General features: G+C 41.2%; 1 protein-coding gene across 6 annotated transcripts; it reads right to left on the bottom strand.

Annotated features, from left to right (window-relative positions):
• Positions 1-2,159: 2,159 nt before the first annotated feature.
• On the bottom strand, positions 2,160-21,410 carry LOC309390516 (DGAT1/2-independent enzyme synthesizing storage lipids-like). Of its 6 annotated transcripts, none has more exons than XM_081949911.1 (8): positions 21,367-21,410; positions 12,728-12,823; positions 11,324-11,669; positions 7,294-7,458; positions 6,931-7,124; positions 4,366-4,426; positions 3,658-3,797; positions 2,160-2,278 (listed from the first exon to the last, which is right to left on the bottom strand). In XM_081949911.1, the coding sequence occupies exons 3-8, from the start codon at positions 11,646-11,648 to the stop codon at positions 2,171-2,173; spliced, it is 993 nt and encodes a 330-aa protein (XP_081806037.1). In that variant the 5' UTR covers positions 11,649-11,669; positions 12,728-12,823; positions 21,367-21,410; the 3' UTR covers positions 2,160-2,170. The 6 variants fall into 6 exon arrangements, with proteins under 6 accessions (XP_081806037.1, XP_081806035.1, XP_081806034.1 ...); XM_081949909.1 differs by lacking the exon at positions 21,367-21,410 and adding an exon at positions 14,222-14,497; XM_081949908.1 differs by lacking the exon at positions 21,367-21,410 and adding an exon at positions 13,784-13,920.
• Between the last annotated feature and the right edge of the window lie 1,999 nt (positions 21,411-23,409).

Raw genomic sequence — 23,409 nt, 5'->3', positions numbered from 1 at the left:
AAAGGTTTAGTAACATTCTTAACTAGTCAAACCAGGTTTTGGTATCAAGATCATATATCTGAGGTACAAATTTTAAATCCTCTTAAATTTAAATAATAAGGCAGTTATGTTAAATATAAATACATATATATTATCTACAAATATTGTATTTGTTATATCACTTTATATTATATGACTTGTCTAAGAGCATGCAATATGCTTACAGGTATTTTCTGGTGTTTGTCTCATAAAGTCTCCACTGCTGGTCTATAATTTTCTGGGACTGTTTCCCCCCCCCCCCATCTGCCACCACAGATGCCCTCCGACACAAGTGATGTCGAACTGGCCATGCCTACCCCAGTCCCCCCCCCAGGTCAAACACATTCCTGATGCAGCCCTCAATGAAATTGCAGTATTAGAGGCTTTGCACATAGGGCATCCTGGAATTGTCAGGATGAAGTCTTTGGCCAGGAGTTACATGTGGTGGCCTAACATGGAAAGGGAGATAGAAGAATGGGTGGCTACCTGTACCAGACCAGCTCCCCCAGATGTGCCCGCTAAGAAGTGGGAGCAACCTCAAGCACCATGGTCTAGGGTGTACATAGATTTCGCTGGCCCAGTTCAAGGCCAAACTTTCTTGGTAGTTGTGGACGCCTACTAGAAATGGCTAGAAGTAGTCCTGATGACCTCTACCATGCCAGAAGCAGTCATCAAGGCACTACAGAGACTTTTTTCCACTCACGGCCTGCCCGATGTCCTGGTCTCTGACAGGGGGCTCCTCAGCAGTGCACAGCCTCAGATTGGCACAGCTGCGATCCCCTTCCCCTGCACACGTGGTCCCATTCCCCTCCTTCCTAAGCCAACATGAAGGGGACCGCGGCTGCGCTGATCTGAGGCTGGCATTGAGGAGCCGCCTGCACACATGGTCCCATTCCCCTTGCAAGGATCCCGGGCTCGCCCGACGCAAAAAATGCCTAGATAACATCATCAGTGCTAGAAGGGAATGGGCAGGGAGAAGGAGGAGAAAGGAGAAGTTTCTCTTCTCAGAAATGTCAGAAAGGGACAGACAGGCTGCTGCAGCTTCACTGAGAAGACATTTCTGAGAAGAGAAACTTCTCCTTTCTCCTCCTTCCCCCCCCTTCTAGTACTGATGATGTTACCTAGGCATTTTTTGCATCGGACGAGCCCGGGATCCTTGCAAGGGGAATGGGACCATGTGTGCAGGGGCTCCTCAGTGCACAGCCTCAGATTAGCACAGCCGCGATCCCCTTCCCCTGCACACGTGGTCCCATTCCCGTCCTTCCTAAGCCAACATGAAGGGGACCGCGGCTGCGCTGATCTGAGGCTGGAATTGAGGAGCTGCCTGCACACGTGGTCCCATTCCCCTTGCAAGGATCCCGGGCTCGCCCGATGCAAAAAATGCCTAGATAACATCATCAGTGCTAGAAGGGAATGGGCAGGGAGAAGGAGGAGAAAGGAGAAGTTTCTCTTCTCAGAAATGTCAGAAAGGGACAGACAGGCTGTTGCAGCTCCACTGAGAAGACATTTTTGAGAAGAGAAACTTCTCCTTTCTCCTCCTTCCCTCCCCTTCTAGCACTGATGATGTTACCTAGGCATTTTTTGCATCGGGCGAGCCCGGGATCCTTGCAAGGGGAATGGGACCACGTGTGCAGGGGGCTCCTCAGTGCACAGCCTCAGATTAGCACAGCCCTTCCCCTGCACACGTGGTCCCATTCCCCTCCTTCCTAAGCCAACATGAAGGGGACCGCGGCTGCGCTGATCTGAGGCTGGCATTGAGGAGCCGCCTGCACATGTGGTCCCATTCCCCTTGCAAGGATCCTGGGCTCGCCCGATGCAAAAAATGGCGAGATCGGCACACTTGGGGCTGCTGCTGAGATGTCCAGGGAGGCTAAACCAAGCCGCACGCCTCTCCCAGCCACTTTCACGGCTTCCCGGAGTAATTTTTTTTATTTTCATGATGAGAGTGGTGAGGCTCTGCCTCCCCTGCCTCCCCTGACTGCATGTCACTGATCTATATCTATATCTATATCTATATCTATATCTATATCTATATCTATATCTATATCTATATCTATCTATATCTAATCTATATCTATATCTATATCTAATCTATATCTATATCTATATCTATACATACACACACACACACACATATTTGATTGTTGTTATATCACTGTTTTTCTTTGTTACGTGTCTCAAAACGTTGCCTAAGAGCATGCAATATGTTTCCTGGGATTTCCTGGTGTTTGTCCCGTAAAGCCTCTATTGCCCTTTGAGTCTGTTGGAGAGATGGAGTGGCATGGGTGAGATGTGGAAAAGAAAGAAAAAAGGTGATATAATTAGATTTATGTTTCAGGAATTATATAGAGAACATTTCAGAACTCAAAGATATTGACTGTTCTATAGAACATATTTAAACATACTATATATGTAAAATTCCAATTTATGGCAAATATTTTTTCTCTCTATTCCTACTGATGCTACAATGTACATAATCAGATAAATCACATTTTCCCTTTGGGTTAACTCATATGGTGCATATACAGTGTAGAATTACTTCTCTGCCTACATTCAGTAGTATAATTAAAACAAAAATCAAAATAGAACCTGGGTGCCTTTCATTTAATTTGCTCCTAACTGTGGCTTGTTGAGTAAACCACAATTGTCTGGATTCATCATTTACTTGAATATGTGAATCTCAGTTTAGATGCCACAATATCTGGTTTTTCCGAACGTGCATATCCCAAAGGAATTTGATTATGGATTTATAGGCTATGTGACCCTCTAAATATCTCAGTTAAGCTTCCCTCTTGCATTCTATGTCGAGCCCATTTTTCCTCTAAGGAAAAGATGCTCCATTCTATTGATCAGAGAAATAAAGAAGCAGGACATATAGAAAGGTGCTCGAAGGACTATAAAATGCTATAAATGTGACTGAGTTGAATCACTTTGTCTTCAACAATCTGGAGCCTCATATCATTAATGGGATGATATTTACCAGCATTACAAACTAAACGGGAGATACATGGCAGTCTTGATTGCTGCTTGGATTTATGAAGGACTTGAAAGAGTTAAGAGTTGAATCCCAGCAAGGCAGACACTATTATGCTGAAATCATCTGATTACATGAAAATTTTCCCTACTGATCTTGACATGATTGCAGTCTTTCTAAAAGAGGTTAGTATGCAATAGGATACTTGTGAACTACAGCATTTGCTTGAACAGGAGATTGAAGATTTGCCCTAAACAGTCTTTAACAGATATGAAAGCTATACCTATTCTTGACACTAAGTCCTCAGACAGTGACTCCTGCCTTTGTCATTTCTCAAAATGCTTTTATTTATTCTACGTGAAGCTGCCATTGAAGACAACCTAGAAGGTGTTGTTGTTTTCTGTAGTTCTTAGAATTTTTGTATGACAGCAATTTGATGAATGTTTTTAATTAAGCATATAGCTAGCCATGTTGAATAGTTTGAATAAGTGATATTTAAACAGTGATGGATGGATGGATAATAGTCTTACACTGACAGTTACCAAACACTCAACTATAATTCTGCATATCTAAGTAGTGTATTCTAATAACTGTTACTATGGAGTTATAATTTCATGAACAAAGTGTAAATTTGAATATATATTTTATTCCCTTACAATACTTACTTTTTCAGCTAATTTTTCAGCAGATATATTTGGATCATATGGAATTGGTTTTCCAACATGGGTTATAAGTTTAACTGGAAACAATCCACATAATGGAAAGGTGAACCATGGATTTCGCTCATATAACCATCTCATTGGTCCTGGGGATAAGATTTAGAAAATTTTAGAAACACACATTACCATCAGTCTGCATAGACTTATGTATTAGTCTTTTTAGAATCATATATTTACATACTAGCAATTTTTAGTAGTAGTATTGGAACTTAGTAAAGCAAAGGTTTTCCAGTTAAAGGAGGAAAATAAGCTCCCATGTTTGAGCCCTACAATTTGCAAAGTTCAACTTAAATTTAAAACGATTAGAAAATTAGAATTATGAAAAACATACATAGAGATCTCACAAGACCGATAGAAGGCAAGCTTATGGATGGACAGACAGGTAGACTTCCTATAATAAGCACCAATGCATTTAAAGTATATGGATAACTTTGTTGAATTTCCATAATTTCGGGGTCAGCCTTGGGTCAATATAATCCCATGACATCATGTCAGCTTTGGGAAATGTACTGAATCAGGTTTTACAGCAAAGCTCTGATGATTGAACTACAGTATCTTTGAAATTAAACCTGGTAGGCAAAGATGCAGATGCATAGATTTATAGCCTTATACATAAGTAATAATATTCCTGAGAATACATAAAGTTTTACTTACGTATATTTCCATATGATACATATGCTTCTCTAATATTTTGTGTAAACACAGGAACGACTGGCTAGATGAAGGAAAAGAAAGAAATAATGAGACTATTTTAGTCCCTGTACATAAAAGGAATGAAATGTATTGTTGGGACATAAACTGGATATATTAAAAGTTTACTTTCAGAAATCAATATTGACAATCTATTTTGCTAAGGACATTGTATCTTTTGACTTCCTTTCAGATATTTTCTTCTGAGATTTTTAAGCACTGCAACAGTTGCACGATCTTACTAAATGTAGTTTGAACTCAGCTTCAGGAATGCTGGACTGTCCTTCAGTTTTTCTTCAATCCTGAATTCTCATGCATCTAATTGGACTCAGCATCATTTGGCAAATGCTGGGTTTCACTGTCTCTTATAGCAGAGGGATCACCATGGATCAAATTTCCAACTGGCACCTTCTCTTTCACATTTAATTCTAGGAAAGTAACATAGTGACCATCTTATAATTTAGATGTTGGTGGGAAATAGGTTAATAAATCAGGATAATAAATACCGGTAGTGCATATTTCATCTAGAAATGTATACCAGATTACAAATTGTGGCTGCAAAATTTTTCCAGAAACAGGAGATATCGCAAGATGCCTGTATGCACTCCAGAAAGCTGCTTCTTATGAATAGAAGGGCAAGGACTGAAGCTTTTGCCATTGGCTTATGAGCTGAGTGGGATTTGAGACCATGCAGTCAGGCTTACTCCCCCTAATTTATCATATGTGGACGCAATGTTCATACAAACCTAATTTCATAACCAATTCCAGATAAACCTTATTTATAGCTAAAGAGAAAATTCTGAACACAGAAGATTAATTCTACTTCATGAGTTATTGTATGGTTTGGAATACAAATGATTAAAAGACAGAAAAGGTTTTAAAGACTTAAGACAGTTTTGGCAAAAGGTTAGAAAGAGTTGATATATGAAAATTTGATACAGATAAAAGAAACGGTTATTCCAAAATATTATTTCTTGGGTGAAAATATATGTGAACATGTTTCAATGAATTAGATGAAGGAACTGGACATTTTTAGGAATGATAAGGATAGAGAGTCAGAATTTGGGTTCCAATGAGGCCAGGTAAACTAACACATTTTTTCTCAATTGCAATATGATTTGAAATATAGCTGGATCTACACTCTGGACTGCCAAAACTCTGGAATAAATGAAAGCTGTTTGGTGACTTTGGCCAGTCACTCTCTCTCAGACCAACTCACTTTGCATAGCAGTTGTTGTGCAAAAAATAGGCTGATGAAAGAGTATTAGAAATATTCAACTACTTGAATTATTTATAAAAATAAACAATGTAGGTTTAAATGTAAAAAAAATTATTTTAGCAAGAAAAAAAAGAGAAATTGAGTTGTTTTATGTATACATTTCTAACTAAAATTAAAACTTTATTAGGGGTCTGGATGATTTGGGGGTTGGAGTTTATTTACATGGATCAAAGACTTTCAATTCAGAATTTATGACTCAAAGGCCGAGAAAATATTGTTTTATAAATGACATATGGAGAGATCAATGGCTTTGTCTTATAAAACTTGTTGTTAAATGAAGGATTAGAAGGAGTGTTCTCACCACAACAGAACAGAGCATCTCAGAAGAATATTAAAATCACTGAAGGCAAATTGCCAAAACTTTTCTTTGACATAGTTCTAGTTGATATATGGAGGCAGAAATATGGCAATTCAAGAGAGTATACTTATTTTTCTGAAAGGCATAGATTCTTCTCAGAAATATACATGATTTGAATGTCAAAGAAATTGGCTACAAGGATTTCTAAAGTCATGATATTTCCAAAAACCTTTTGGCTCATAATTCTGTGAGATTGGTTTAGAAAAGAAAATCTTATTCTTTTGATGGGGATTAAATGAAAGGTTGATACATAAAAAGAATAATTGAGGACTGCAAGGACAAATTAAATTTAAAAAAATATTTATCTTAAGGCACATATTTGAAATAGTTTGGGATTCACATAAAGCCTGCATGAAATATTATTTCATACAACATGATATAAACTTAAAAAGGAGAATCAGCAGAGAACACAACCTATTTTGGAAAAACGAAACAGAAAAGAAATAAAATCCCAGAGAAGATAAGTATTCCTCAACAAATTAGGCCCTTACAATGACAATTATCAATAGTATCAATGGAAATTAAGTGTGTAGATGAACTAGGGATGTAGCTAGCATGTGAATAGCAAAAAGAAAAAGAAGAGAAAATCGTAAGAACAGGGAAACACTATATTAATGGAAAATGTCATCAATTTAAAGAAGCCATAAATATTATATGAAAGCGACAGATATGGATAATAGAAATATGTATAAAGAAACCAAATTTTTGGAGCATAACAAAGGACCGATTCACCATTTCCTGGTCTGTCAAATCTGATTGGTGGTTGCATTCACTTTTCTGTTCATTTGCCAATAGGTATAAATGATTGATATGAAATGGAAGCATAGCATTTACAAATACATTTTCAATTAACAGCCACACTAGGAAAAGGATATAATGACAAATGGCTCACCACTTTTGCATTTATAGCTGTATGAGCAAAACCTTTCCGTTTCCCCCATATTAGTTCATAATGGTTATTTCCATAGTTCTGCTCTCGCAGTCCTCCTGGTACAACTATCAGGTGGTTCCCTTGTTTCAGAATGTCTACACTCTTTTCTCTTGTTGGATGAACAGTGTGTTGGATGTCATAGTACAGAGTTAGTCCTGCAAAAGCAGACCTAAAAAATCATTCAGTTCTTGCTTGTAAAAGAAAACATTTTTTCCCAACATGATAATTCAGCTAAGAGTTTGAAGAAGAAAAATTGGACTTCCAATGTCACTGAACCAATATCTTTTGAAAATAATTAAAACTAAATATATAGTATTTTTTTACCTGGTAGGCAAAAAAGAGTACGATGTATCACACAATACCAAAATTTCCCAGTAAGTCTATACATCTTATGGAAGAAAAAAAAGATGTCCTTTGGAAAGGCTCCATGGTAAAAAACAAAGATCGCTGGTTCTTTTGGTAGATTTTCTACTCCAGAAACCTCATAACCTGTTAATGGTAGAACAATGAAATGGCTTCAATATTGTTTCACAAGGGTCTCCTCCAGAAGAAAATATGTTTATATAGAAAAAATGTTTTTTTCTTACTTGTGAAGCTAAATATTTTAAATCATATGTCACTTCTGGAACAACAGGCTGTCGCATTGATCAATCAGAACATCAATATCAATCAGAATGGTGTGAGATTTGGGTATTATTATATTTGTGACCTTACATATTCCTTCTAATTTCCTATACGTCACTTAGATTCATACCAATTAAACTGATATAAAAGCTTATGTTTTATCTTAAATATCTCAATACAATCTTAGGATATTTTGGCCATTGTAAAACATTTTTAAAAGACAATTTTGGTATTCTGCTTACATTTCCAGAATTATTAACAGACATATAAAATATATGATGTCTTTATTGTGCCATGCCAAAACCATGGTAAATGACGGGTTAGTACAAAATGTAAAGGCATCAGCTTTTAAACAGTTACTGAACTGACTGAAACCTTTGGACTTTACAGGTCATCCTTCACTTACAATCAGAATTGGGCCCAAAATTTGATTTGTTGAGTGAAACGATTGTTAAGCAAATACTATGCCATCACTTTTCTCAATGACAGTAATCCTAACTGTCCTAACTGTCATTAAGTGACTACAGAAAATTTTAACTGGATTGCTGGGAAGGGACTCTGAGCCTCTTCAGAATAATGGGACAGGGGAAGGACACAAATTTCTGAATACATTCAGACTAAGGCAGAATATCAGCAAATAGCCTGAGCCTGTAAAGATGAAGTAAGGAAAGATAAGGCTCACAATGAAGAAAGGCTTGCCACATAAGTAAAAAATAACAAAAAAAAGCTTCTTCCAACATGTTAAAAACAAGAAAAGGTTAAGGAAACAATTGGTCCATTGCTGGGAAAAAGTGGCAAGAAGGTGACAAGCAACAGGGAGAAAGCAGAACTATTTAACTCATGTTTTGCATCTGTCTTTACACAAAGGGATAAAATAGTCCAACCTATCAAAAACAGCACCACAAAAATCAGATTAGAAACACAACTTGAAATAGGGAAGAAAATGGTAAGTGAGCACTTGACTACCCTAGACGAGTTCAAATCACCAGGATCAGATGGATTACACCCCAGGGTTCTGAAGGAACTGGCAGACGAGATCTCAAAACCACTGAACTATATCTTTCAGAAATCCTGGGGAACCGGGAAACAGCCATAGAACTGGAAAAGAGCTGATGTGGTTCCAATCTTCAAAAAAGGGAAAAAAATAGATCCAGGAAACTGTAGACCTATCAGCCTGACCTCAATACGAGGAAAGATTCTGGAAAAGATAATCAAGCAACGAATTAGCGAACACCTAGAAGTAAACAAAGTAATACCGTGTTTCCCCAAAAATACAACCTGTCCTGAAACTAAAGCCTTGCCACATTTCTCGTGTGGGCAAAAATATAAGCCCACCCCCGAAAATAAGCCACCTGGACAATCCCCCCCTTCTGGCCAGGCAGAGAACCGCTCGCCGACCTATCCCGAAGGCACCAAGTCACGGGAACAAGGTGGGGGCAAATGCGCTCACATTGCTTGGTGCTTTCGGGGTACCACTAGGTCAAGGGAGGGTTGCTGGGCAGCTGCTCTCTTGCAAGCAGGTTTCCGAAGAGCCGGGCACAGCCTCAAGGTAGAATGGCTGTGTTGCGCTGTTGCAGGAGCAACGCAGCAGCCCTGAGGTTACCAAGCTTGCGAGTAGCTGCTCGGCAACCCCCCTTTCCAGCTGGGTACAGCGCCGCTGACCAACCTAGCAGTACCCGGAAGGCATCCTACTTCAGTGCTTTGGAAGCCGCAATGGAGGACGGATGCTGCTCTGGGAGTACGCTCTATGGTTGTATGATCTGCAGCCCACAACTATAGAGCGTACTTCCAGAGTGGCATCAGTCTTTCATGGTTTGAAAAAAAAACCCCAAGCTGCGGGCAGCTCCAGCAGCAGAGATGCTCTTCACGCGAGCGGGGAGCGAAAAAGCTGCTGCACAACCCCCCTCTCCAGTCATGCTCACCTAGGGTCATTCTGAAGGCACGGAACCATGGGAGGCGGAGGGCAGCGAACAGGCGCTCGCGCTGCTTGGTGCCTTCCGGGTACTGCTAGGTCAGTCAGTGGTGCTGTGCCCGGCTGGAAAAGGGGGTTGCCGGGCGGCTGCTCGCGAGCTTGGTCACCTCATGGCTGCTGTGTTGCTGGGGTGACAGCGCAACACAGCCATTCAACCCTGAGGCTGTGCCCAGCTCTTTGGGAACCCAATAGCAAGGGAGAAGCTGCCTGGCAACCCAAAAATAATAAGTCCTCCCCTTTAATAAGCCCAAGGCCAAATTTAATGCGTCAAAAAAAATATAAGACCCTGTCGTATTTTCGGGGAAACACGGTAGCCAAAAGCCAACACTCAACCTTCAGTCCTCAATGGAACTGCATCTACATGGAGAGAAGTGTGCAGTGGAGTACCCCAAGGCCCTGTTTTAGGCCCAGTACTATTCAACATCTTCATCAATGATTTGGATGAGGGAATAAATGGGGAACTCATCAAATTTGCAGATGACACCAAGCTGGCAGGAATAGCCAACACTCCAGAAGACAGGCTTAAGATACAGGAGGATCTTGACAAACCTGAACATTGGGCACTATCTAATAAAATGAAATTCAATGGTGAAAAGAGTAAAGTTATACATTTGGGCAAGAAAAATGAAATGCATAAGTACAGTATAGGTGGTACCTTGCTCAATAGTAGTAACTGTGAGAGGGATCTTGGAGTCCTAGTGGACAACCATTTAAATATGAGCCAGCAGTGTGCAGCAGCTGCCAAAAAAGCCAACACAGTCCTAGACTGCATCAACAGAGGGATAGAATCAAAATCACATGAAATGTTAATACCACTTCATAATGCCTTAGTAACACTTTGAATACTGCATTCAGTTTTGGTCACCACAATGTAGAAAAGATGTGAAGGCTCTAGAAAGAGTGCAGAGAAGAGCAACAAAGATGATTAGGGGACTGGAGACTAAAACATATGAAGAACGGTTGCAGGAACTGGGTATTTCTAGTTTTATAGAAAGAAGGACTAGGGGAGACATGATAGCAGTATTCCAATATCTCAGGGGTTGCCACAAAGAAGAGGGAGTCAAACTATTCTCCAAGGCATCTGAGGGTTGAACAAGAATCTATAGGTGGAAACTAATCAAGGAGAGAAGCAACTTAGAACTGAGGAGAAATTTCCTGACAGTTAGAACAATTAATCAGTGGAACAGCTTGCCTCCAGAAGTTGTGAATGCCCCAACACTGGAAATCTTTAAGATGTTGGATAGCCATTTGTCAGACAAACTGGGCTCCTTATCCCACAGGGAAGGACAATGGTGTGTACTATTTTTCCCAAGATTTGAGATCCATTCTGTTACTCTTGGGAACAATCATATTTGATTTTTGATGTTTTGTACCACTGGACATGAAAATTATACATTTTTTCTAGTTATTTTTAGGAATATAATGATCCCAGTATGTACATGCCTAAATATTTCTGGTAGTCTATGGTTATATATGAAGTTTGTCTTTTTAAAAATATGCCTGAAATTACTCTGCTGACCATAGGATTCAATCAACTCCTTCTAAGGGAGTATCTTGACTAGTCTCTGAAGCATTTTTACAAAAATGAATTATACATAAATTGACGCTTTACATCCAGTTTTCCATTCAAATTCTATTAGATTCAGTTGCAGCTCCCAGATGGACATGACTATTCGTTATGGTTGGTCAGAAAAATGATGCTTAGACTGATAGTAAAGTCCTCATCCCTGCCTAAAGAATGAAGTAAGATATACTTACTGTGCAGTATTTTTCCATGCCACTTAGCTGCCAGTGCCAAAAATTTCTTTGGCTTGTCCCATTCCTTGCTATTGATATCATCTGGCAGATTGCCAACTATTTTCCATACAAAAAGTATTGCAGTGTATAGATACATGAGAGACAACATAGATGCAATGGGATAATATAACATTATCAAAATTACTATCAAAGTTAAGGGATATACGATAAAGCCTGCACATCCTTCCAAAATGCAAGTTGACCAGATGGTAAATTCATTTCCTAAGGTATAAAATATATTTTCCTCAGTCATGTTTGAAGTCAGACTATATAAATAGAAATCCATTCACAAATGAAGTATTTCTTCCTGGAAAAGAAAAATAAATATACAAGCAGGCTTTATTATGAGCTCTGGGAAAAGCAGCAGAATATCAACTGACATTGCATACAAGATAATGACACTTTCAAATAGCCTTTTGGAGAAGGTTGGTCTGAGAGATGGTTAAAAAAAACAGGCTTAGTACAATTAAGCAAATTATTGATCCTTTTAATCAAACATTACTTGAGGCATTTTTTTAACCAACCAAGAAAGAAAAGCTTTAAATGACCAGCCAAAGATGTCTATTTAGGAGGGATTCTTGATTTTAGAAACAACTTGTTGGATATTGTGCACACAGGACAATTCTGGACACCTTTTCTTCCTCTGCGGATATCCATTCTTTTCCTTAAACTTCAATGCCCTTTATTTTTATTTTAAAAAGTGCAGATTCTTTGGAAGAACCCCACTTTTCTTTTCCCTCTGCTAACACCTGATTGTTAGTATTGATTGGCATCTCCAAGGCTACAGCTGTTTCATTTGCAGGCTGATTGGGATGAAGAGAGCAAGGGCACTAGTTGTATTTGAAAACATTAAGCTTCTAAAATTTTGGCAAATTAATTTCAAGACCATCGTCACCAAAACTTTCAAAGTACTCCACTTGCAGTTCTTTCACAGAGAAAATATCAGGGATGAGTAAGGCACACCACATCATTCTCCAAAGAACTTCAATTGTGCTCCTTTAAACATAGCAAGTGTCCCCCCCCCCTCAATAAATTTCTTGGATGAGAAGTGAAAAGACTTGAAAGGAAAACAAGAAAGTCCAGTTGCCTCTTGAAAAAGCACCTTTCTGACTTGACATTCTACACCTTATGAAATGTGAATGGAATCATTCAGGAGCAGATGCCCAACCAGACACATAAGTGTGGAAATGGCACCGCTCCTTTAACAGTTCAATAGAAGTGCTTGATACAGGTTGTATTTAAAAATTTCCACAACATCACAGAGTAATACACAATAAGAGAAAGAGTAGCTTGTTTCACAATCTAAAAAACTCTCTGATCTGCTGCCACAATGAGTATTTCCTCTCTTGGTTTTTGTAAGCTAACCTGCTCAAAGAAGTAGCAGAAGTCAGATAGAAGCAATAGGATATTCCATGTACTCTGACAACTGGTATCACTGTCAGTCTCTCTTCTTGGCTTTGCCTGTAAATGGAAGAAAAATAGCCACAATATTTCAGATTTTCAGGTATTTGAGAAGCATCTTCAGAAAAGTCATAAAATGCTGGAACAATATTCAGTTTTCTGCAAAATGATTCTACAGCAGTTCATCTGATGCCCTAAGTCACTTAGAAGTATTGATGAAAATGGACAATTCAGCAGAATTCCCTTCAAAAGGAAGATGCAAGTTATATATTAAAAACCTTTCATCACCCAACCTTTCTGCAATAAAATTATTACTCTCAATTCAGTATCAAAACATTAATGGAGCAGTCCCAAGCTTATTAACAATAAGAATATTATTTATTAAAAATAGAAAAATAGAAAGCCCCCTCCAATCCTTTTCATTCAATAAAAGAAGATGAATTTCACCTGGCTACCAGAATCATTACCTCTTTCAAACAGCTTGCTTGGAAAATCAGTTTTACTCTGATGTAATAACTTTTAAAATGAACAAATGTTATGTTCTCCTCCCTCAGAGGGTGGGGTGAGAACAAACTCAATTGAAATAAATCATGACCTAGAATTAACCATCCTTTCAGCCAATGCCAACCAATATTGATCTTTAACTGAAGAACAAGCAGCTTAAGAAATGAGAATTAAGTCTTCTCTAACTGTTCTCATGGTCCCTGTGTTTAATCAGCCTCATGTGGCTCCTGGTTTGGTATTCTGCTGAGACTGACATTCCACTTGGTTCAGCAGAGGCAGATTAATTTGAGCCTTTCTTCTTTCTCCTCCATATGTCATTGTTCAAATTGGCTATTTTTTACTACATGGAACTCGGACGCTGTACAAATTCCTTTGCACAACAGCCAAATGGAATAATCTAGCAGGAAGCATAAAAATTGCAACAGAGGAAAGATAGAAATCTGCAATGGATTAACACATTGTATAGTAGTAGAGGTTTTTTTTTTTTTTGCTATTGCAAAGTTGGGTGGAGATTACCTTAATGTGCACTGAGTTCCTTTTGAGTGTTTTCCCAATATATTCAGTGAGTAGATAGGGTATTGGTTAGAATGCTGCCATTTATGCAGGTGACTTTAAGGCCTCATTAAAGGCTTTGAATGTACCCACACCTGAAGTGTAATGTTATGATTCATACCCATTACAAAACTTGGTTTCCCTTTAGAAGGATATGAGAGAGAGAGAGAGAGAGAGAGAGAGAGAGAGAGAGAGGGAGGGAGGGAGGGAGGGAGGGAGGGAGGGAGAGAGAGAGAGAGAGAGAGAAGAGAAAAATACATTCGCAGAAAATTCTAAAGTTCCTTAGCTACGATCTACAGTTTAGCCACATTCATAGTCCTATAATCTGTCATAAGTGGTCATAGGCAATCTCAAAACAAGGCTTATCACCAAACTTGCAAGGCTTTCCTTTGAAGCATCTACCTTATAAAGAGCACAGTTTAGATCACATTGGCCCTAGTGATATGAAAAGTGGCTGTGCCTGCTCATATGACAATTTCCCAGGCATACACAGTTCCATTCACCTTTGTTTCTCTGTTGGGGCAAAAGGGGAAATAAGAAGAAAAGGAGATGGCTAATGAAACACCTTCAGAAAGTTTCAGGTGGGTCAGATGTGTATCAAACCATCATACAACTCCAGAAGGAAAACAACTAATTCTAGCAGGAATAAACACTTATTCTGCAGGGACCAAACCAAAACTTGAGTGCTCCAGAGGGTGTTAAACTCCTGTAGCAACTTATAATAAATAAGGCAACATCTTCACTGATTCAGAGTTTGTAGCCTTATTACAGCAATGAGTAATGTATGGAGTTAGGTTACAGAAAGGAAACAGTGTTGAATTTCAGGGTTTAGTGACTGTGCTCTAGACAACAAATGTCCTGACATTTCTATGGCAACTGTGACTACCATCTTCAGAAGTTGAAAATGGCTATGGCTAGCATCTACACAGGCAAGTTGGTCTGTTCAGGTCAATCTAACTTAGTTGCCTATGATCACTTACCCAACACTGCCCAACAGTTACTGGGTGTGAAAACCAACATAGGTTACACAATGTTGAAAAAGGAATATGTGTAACTTGTCCCTGATTTCTTAGTAAATGTTTAGGTGTGGCCTTTCAATTACTTTTATCTTCTTTCTGATAGTCTTTATTCAATGGGGAGATTATTTATTTGGTTGCATGAAATATTCATGTGTTCTTCTTCCACAATATTTTGTTGATGTTGAATTTTGTTGTGCAGCACTAAATAATATTGACCCCTTTTCCCAAGGCTATATCTTGGGCATGGCTTGAAGAATTGGCCTCTATACTACTGTTTCTGTAATCAGCATGAAGCCACAGAACAAAAGTTATGCGGTAAGTAAACCAAGGATTACACTACCATCTAGATTCCTCAGAATGTATTTACAAACAATTTCTAGATCCCAATACATACTTTTACATTTTGTATAATGTAATGGGACATGATGGTGGGTCATGGCATATTCCAAATACCTACCATATTTTTCAGACAATAAGACACATCATCTTCAAACGCACCCAGATTTTGAAGAAGTAAATTTTTAAAAAAGTTTTTGTCCTCCCACAGGAGCACTCTTTAGGCCTCTCAAACCCACTGCACGACCCTTATTTGTGAAAAGGGACATGCCAAGAGTTTGAGAGCCCTGCAAAGAGAGAGCAAAAATATGATACATGGGTGGGGAGGTTTGGGAGGCCAAAAATGGGCCCATTTTTTGCAAAAAAAAAAAGGAGCATGCAGAGAATGTGGGAGGCCTGTAGAGTTCTCCTGGGGGCTGGAGAGGGCAATAAATGAGCAAAAAGCATATTGTTTTTGAAGAAAAGGAGCAAAAACTGGTCATGTAGAGAGTTTGGAAGGCCTGCAGAACACTCCTGGGGGCTTGGTAGGGCAAAAGCAGCCACATTTTTGTGAAAAATGGGCCCATTTTTTTGCTCATTTTTGCCTTCCCCAGCCCCCAGGAGCACTTTGCAGGCATCCCAAATGATCTGCGTTTCCATTTTTACAAAAAATGGATGTGTAGGGGTGGGGTTTTGGGGGGGCAAAAATGTTGTATTCAGTGTATAAGACTCACCCATATTTTCACCCTCTTTTGGGAGGGGAAGGTGCGTCTTATACTCTGAAAAATACTGTAGTTATTAATTTCCAGGTTTATGCAATATCCATGGATATATCTGAGATTTTGCTTGTCCAATCAAATCCTACCATTACTTTTCTATACAGAGTACATGGCATAGATGGCCAAATAAGTATATTAACTTGGTTTATCCAGCTTTTTCACAGTTATTCTAATTCAGGGATGTCAAACTCGATTTCTTTGAGGGCTGAATAAGGGTTATGTTTGACCTTAGGGGAATGGGGGCATGGCCAGCTCAACGTCACTCATGTTGGGGATGCAAGTGGTGGCTCGAATGCTCTGCCAGAGAAAATGGGGTCCTGAGCTCTGTTTCCAGCTGTGATGGTTTCCTGCAACTCCCCTGATAGCAAAAATGGAGCTCGTTGTGAACCACATGTAGGCGTCCAAAGCTTTGTTTTCGCTGGCAGAAGCACTGCAGGATGATCCTTTGCTGTTTCCAGTGTGGCTCCACAAGCCAGATCTAAGTATCCCATGTGCTGGCTCCAGCTCCAAGGCTTTGTTTGACACCCCTATTCTAATTGATCATTGCTGAAACTTTTTAAAAGTTTGCTATTTTTTTTTGCAATTTTGGGGAAGGGGTGCTTATGGCTGGGGTGGGTGTTGCCAGCTCAATGTCACTCGTGTCGGGGATGCCTGTGGTGGCCCGAGGGGTTTGCCAGAGAAAATAGGGTCCTGAGCTCTGTTTTTGGCTATGATGGCCTCCTGCAACCTTCTGCCAGGCAAAATGAAACTCAATACTGAAGAATGCACTGCCCTCACAAGCTGTGTTTCCAGCTGCGATAGCTCCTGCAACCCTCTTCCATCAAAAATGGAGCTTGTGGGAACCCCTAGAAGACCTTTCATGCAATGTTTTCACTGGCAGAAGCACCGCTATTCCTTTGGGAGTTGACCAGGAAGTGCTTCAGCTGGACAGACATGGGGCATTTGGGTTCTCAAAAGCCTCACATGAACCCTGTCTGGCAAACCAAGTTTGAAGTCCCTTTGGACCAGACCCCTCCTGGAGCGGGGGGGAAGAGGACAGCATCTCATTAGACCCAGAGGGAGGCAACAGAGCCTATGTCGGAGATTTGTCTTTTGAATCAGAGTTGGGGTGAGCGCCTATAAATATGGCTGACAAGACACTGAACTTGTCAAAGCAAAAGAAAACAGAAGAGTTCAGAAGGGATGAACAGCCGATAAGATAATCTATCTAATCCACAGACATAAACTCTGGAACCTGGAAAACCTGGAAAAGGCAAAGAAATCTTGAGAACATAGATAATATTGATGGTCAGATCGGGACTTTTTCCAAAAAGAAAGAAAGAAAGAAAGAAAGAAAGGGAAAATGGAGGGTTGAAACACCAGCCCCTCAAAAGCTATTTATTTGAATCAATTTTTGGACAGAAAGAAGGAAGCAGAGAAATGACAAACTCACTCTACTAAAATTTTAAACTTGGTTTTGGATTTGAAAAAGAAAATGTAGGAAATGTAATGAACACAGAACAGCAAAGATTGTAATTTAGAGATAACTAAGGGTAATCTAATTCAAGGTATAGAAAAATAGAGAAGGAATATAAAATATACCTACAACGGGAAACTATTGTGATAAAAAGACAGAATCACAAATTGGGGGCATGTAAGGATGTATAACTACATAAAGATAATGATGAGTGTTCTAGCTAGGGAGAACTCAGGTGGACAGAGAGAGACGAGCCAGGACTTAAAAGCAGATAACAGCTTTAATAGTAACAGGTTGCCAGCGCGGCATTCACATTTCGCGCGCGTAGCTAACAGGCAACAGCTGTGCCCTGCTTTGACAGCCTTTATATATGCTGGCTGTCAAACTGGGAACCAATCAGCAACAAGCACAGCACCCTCTGGTGGAATGGACCAGAGGGAAAACTATAATACATAACACTCCTTCACACTTAGAACGCACATGCGTAGTCATTTAAATACCTTGGGCGGTGCCGAACGTGCCCGGACCTTCTGGGGAGGACTTCTGCCCCAGCCTCTGGAACCACTGTCCCTCTGGGCTCATACCTTTCCTCCTCCACCCTAGACATTGCTGGAGACTCATGGGAAGAACAGGTAAGGCCCTTGGATTTGTATTATTTCTACTTATTGAGCGTTCGGGGGAGGTAGACCGGGGCCTAGGCTCCTCGTAGTCTGCGGTTTGCAGGGGTAGGACCTGCCTTTGATTTGTTTCTGTTGCGGCCCCTTGCCATCTTCTTAGTTGATTCAAGTGTCGTCTCCACACCCGGCCATCCTCCAGCTGCACTACGTAAGAGCAGGGGCCCGTGATTCTGTGGATTACCCCTGGGACCCATAGGGGGTGGCCTGCGTAGTTTCTGGCATAGACAGCAGCGCTGATATCAAAACCCTTTAGCGTGCTGTGGGAATCTAAGGGGCATAATCGGGGTGAAGCCTGTCTAAGGTGGTCCTGATGCGCCGACCCATTAACAGTTCCGCTGGGCTTTTATTCATCGTATAGCATGGAGTGGCATGCTGCCATAGCAAGAATTTGTCAATGTCTTCTTGCCAGTTTTGGGGGCCAAACCTAGCTAAAGCGTCCTTTGCCGTCCGCACTGCGCGTTCTGCTAAACCATTGGCCGTGGGGTTGAATGGGGCTACGAATGTGTGTCTGACCCCTAGCTGTGTGAAGAACGAGCTCAGGACGGCTGATGTGAATTGGGGCCCATTGTCAGAAATGACAAGATCAGGTAACCCGTGGGTGGCAGATAACCCGCTTAACACTTTAACAATAGCTGGAGCAGTAGTGGAAGAAAATAAAGCAATATCAACCCATTTGGAATATGCATCTACAATAACAATAAACATTTGGTCCTTTAGTGGGCCAGCCAAGTCCATGTGAATTCTGGACCATGGAGCCTTCGGTTGCTCCCAGTTCTGGATGGGCGCTCTGGGCCCGGCTGGTTGGGACTCCTGGCATTGTGAGCAGCCCGAGACCCAGCACACAATATCTTGGTCCATACCTGGCCACCAAGCATGGCTCTGGCCCAGCGACTTCATTCGAACTATGCCTGGGTGGCCGTCGTGGAGGGTGGTAAGCACCGCTTCTCGCAAGGACGCAGGGATGATGACTCGGCTGCCCCACAGTAGGCAGCCTTGTTGTGCAGAGAGTTCGTGTTGTCGTGTGGAGAAAGGTTGCCACTCAGTGCCCACTGGCTTAGGTGGCCAACCTCGCATAGTCCAGTTCAGCACCTTAGAGAGGAGTTTGTCCTAATGCATGTGAGCGGCCACATCAGCTGCTGTAATCGGCAGGTGCATCTCGTCGATGAGCAGGAGAGGACAACGTACCAGAGGGCAGTCGGTGGCTTAACACAGCCCCGAGTCCGTAGGGAGAGGCGTCGCAAGTCAAAACGACAGGAAGCGACTCGTTGAATTGGTGGAGGACTCTGTCAGAAGCTAGCAATTTCTTAACAGTCTCGAAAGCGGAGGCTTCCCTCTTTCCCCAGAGCCACTTAGCCGAGCGGTCTAACAGTCTGTGGAGCGGCTCCACAATGGAAGCCTTGTGCGGCAGGAAAATGTTGTAAAAATTCAGAAGGCCTAGAAAAGCTTGCAATTTGGCTTTTGATGTAGGCGTGGGAGCCTGTTTAATGGCCATCACCTTGTCTGGGGCTGGATGAATTCCTTTGCTGTCAATTAGGAAACGCAGAAACTCTACTTGAGGCACCACAATTTTGCACTTTGTTGTTTTGAGCTTTAAGCCCACGCTTCGGAAACGGTGAAGCACGGTGCGCAAATGGGCCAGGAGGTTGGTCAGGGAGTGGGCAGATACAAGGACATCATCAAAATAAGGCACAATGCCTGGTATGCCCTGTAATAGTCTTTCAATCAAATTTTGGAAAAGCCCTGGTGCCACACTGACTCCAAATTGGAGTCGGTTGCACTTAAATACCCCTCTATGTGTGACAATTGTCTGGGCTTCAGCAGTTGCCTCATCCACAGGCAACTGCTGATAAGCTTGGCAAGGTCTAGCTTTGCAAAAATGGTGCCCTGACCCAGGGAATGCAGCAGGTGCTGCACCACGGGCACGGGGTATGCGCTCTGCTGCAGGGCGCGGTTGAGAGTGCACTTAAAGTCCCCACAGAGACGCACAGACCCATCACTCTTAACTGGAAGAACTATTGGGGTCTCCCAACGGGCATGGTCTATGGGCTCTAACACTCCTTGGGCCAGCAGCTTGTCTATTTCCACATCTACCTTTGGTTTTAAGGTGAAAGGAACCCTCTGCAGCTTCAGCCATCGTGGAGGAACCTGGGGGTCTAAATTAAACGAAATGGGGGTACCAGTGTACTTCCCCAGACCCTCCCCGAACACATCAGGGAACTCCTTGATGAGCATATCCAAATGTGGATTGCTCTGAATTTGATTGATGCCTGTAATGGCTAGCCCAAGGGCTTCAAACCATTCCAAACCTAGCAAGCTTGGCCATGGCCCATTGACAACTATGAGAGGCAGCTGTTTGCTATACTGCTTAAAGGAGACCTGACAAGTATATTTTCTCAGGACTGGGATGGATTTCCCCTGGAAATCCCTTAACCTCAACTGACAGGGCATTAAGCGGGCTCTAGAAATTGAGGGCACCAGTCGCTTGATGGTGGCCCAAGAAATAATGGACACGGCTGACCCCGTGTCAATCTCCATTTTACAGGGGCTGCCCTCCACTCTCACTGTCAGGAAAATCTTTCCCCGTGGGCTATGGACAATCATGTCCACTTCAGCTTCCTCCCTGTCATCTTGCACTGAGAAACAGGAATCCTTTTTCCTGTAACTCTGAGGCTTGCCTGATCTGAAAGGTTTTTTAATATTTTGGCTGCTGACGTGAGGGCCTGTGCACATAGGATTATGGGTGTGGGCACACCCACACACAACCCCTCTGAGATATCCCCACTATTTTCCACGCAATGCCAAAAAGGTTAGCCATCCCTGTCCTAACTGATCTGTTCCTTTACCAACTCATTTTGACAGTACCGTTGTAGAACTCTAGAGAGGTTGGGATAACAATCAGCAGAAGTAGATGGGTTTCTTTATTGTGTAGGTAGACAGATGGGTTTTTCCATTTGCAGGTAAACTGTGGGATTGTCCTTCTCTACCAATTATCTCTTCCCACTGGTGACAGATGTGCTTTCTTCCTTTAACCTCATAAACTACTCAACAACCTATCAACCTCATTCCCTGAACAAATTTCCTTTTTCCCTTCCATATGTCATTGTTCAAATTGGCAAATTGCTACTAAGTGGAACTCAGAAGCTGCACAAATTCCTTTCCTCAGCAGCCGAGTTGAATAATCTGGCAGGAAGCATAAAAATGGCGACAAAGGCAAGATAACTGTCATAAGTGGTCATAGGCAATCTCAAAACATGGCTTATCATCAACCTTCCAAGGCTTTCCTTGGAAGCTTCACATCTACCTTATAAAGAGCACAGCTTAGACCACATTGGTCCTAGTGATATGAAAAGTGGTTCTGTCTGCTCTTATGACAATTTCCTAGGCATACACAGTTCCATTCACTTTTGTTTCTCTGTTGTGTCAAAAGGGGAAATGAGAAGAAAAGGAGATGGCTAATGCAAAACCTTCAGAAAGTTTCAGGTAGGCCCGAGGTGTCCCAAACCAATCACACAGCTCCAGAAAGAAAATACAACTAGATCCAACTAATTCTAGCAGGAATAAACACTTATTCTGCAGGGACCAAACCAAAACTTCAGAGTTCCAGAAGGTGTTAAACTCCTGTAGCAACTTATAATGAATAAGGCAATATCTTCACTTATTCAGAGTTTGTAGCCTTATTACAGCAATGAGTAATGTATGGAGTTAGGTTACAGAAAGGAAACAGTGTTGAATTTCAGGGTTTAGTGACTGTGCTCTAGATAACAAATGTCCTGACATTTCTATGGCAACTGTGACTACCATCTTCAGAAGTTGAAAATGGCTATGGCTAGCATCTACACAGGCAAGTTGGTCTGTTCAGGTCAATCTAACTTAGTTGCCTGTGATCACTTACCCAACACTTCCCAACAGTTACTGGGTGTGAAAACCAACATAGGTTACACAATGTTGAAAAAGCAATATGTGTAACTTGTCCCTGATTTCTTAGTTAATGTTTAGGTGTGTCCTTTCTATTACTTCGATTTTCTTTCTGATAGTCTTTATTTAATGGGGAGATTATTTATTTGGTTGGATGAAATATTCAGGTGTTCTTCTTGAAGCCACAGAACAAAAGTTATGCTGTAAGTAAACCAAGAATTACACTACCATCTAGATTCCTCAGATGGGGTTCTACAAAAATTTTCTAGATACCAGTACATACTTTTACATTTTGTATAATGTTATGGTGGGGTACTGCATGTTCCAAATACCTACCATATTTTTCAGACTATAAGATTATAGAGTATAAGACCATCAAGATTTTGAAGAGGTAAATTTAAAAAAAGTTTTTTGCCTTCCCTGTCCCACAGGAGCAATCTGTGGGTGTTAGATTGGGTATTGAGAAGGCAGACACAGGCTTATAGGAACAACAGCTCTCTATTAACAGTAGAACAGTATGTACAATCCAGCAACTGCTTGGTCTGGCAGCAGCCCTTTTATTGGGAGCTGTCAGACCTCTCAACCAATAGGATTGAACCTCTGTCCCGCCAGAACAGAGGACCTTGTTGGAAACCATAGCAGTTAGAGTGAATATCTAACAGTAGGCCTCTCAAACTCTCTAAGAAAGGGTTTCTGGGGGCCGGGAAGGGCAAAAATGTGACATGTGGGGGGGTGTTTGGGAGGCCAAAAAAAGAGCGTGCAGAGTGTGAAAGGCTACAGAGTGTTCCTGGGGGCTGTGGAGGGCCAAAAATGAAACAGTCAATTTTTTGTGAAAACGGGTTCTGCAGAGATTTTGGAAGGCCTACAGAGCATTCCTGGAGGTTTGGGAGGGCAAAAACAGCCCCATTCATGTGAAAAACAGGCCCATTTTTTGCTCATTTTTGCCCTTCCGAGCCCATAGCAGCACTTTGCAGGCCTCCCAAACCCTCTGCGGATCCATTTTTGAAAAAGATGGGATACGCGAGGGTGGGATTTTGGGAGGCCAAAAATGTTGTATTTAGTGTATAAGACGCACCCATATTTTTACCCTCTTTTTTTGGGGGGAAAAAGGTGTGTCTTATACTCTGAAAAATACCGTAGTTATTAATCTCCAGGCTTATGCTATATCCATGGATATATCTGAGATTCTGCTTTTCCAATCAAATTCTATCATTACCTTTCTATAATCTGGAGTACATGACATAAATGGCCAAATAAGTATATTAACTTGGTTTCTCCAGCTTTTTCAGAGTTATTCTAAGTCAGGGATGTTAAACCCAATTTCATTGAGGTCCTCATCAGGGTTGTGTTTGACTTCGGAGGAATGGGGGTGGGCTGTAGCTAGTGGGGGGCATGCCAGCTTGACATAATTCGAGTTGGGAACACATGT

The sequence above is a fragment of the Natrix helvetica genome (assembly GCF_964273705.1).
Source record: "Natrix helvetica genome assembly, chromosome: 4".
NCBI classification, from domain to species: domain Eukaryota; kingdom Metazoa; phylum Chordata; class Lepidosauria; order Squamata; family Natricidae; genus Natrix; species Natrix helvetica.
Note: the sequence above shows the minus strand (reverse complement) of the source record. Positions and strands in the feature narration are given on the sequence as shown.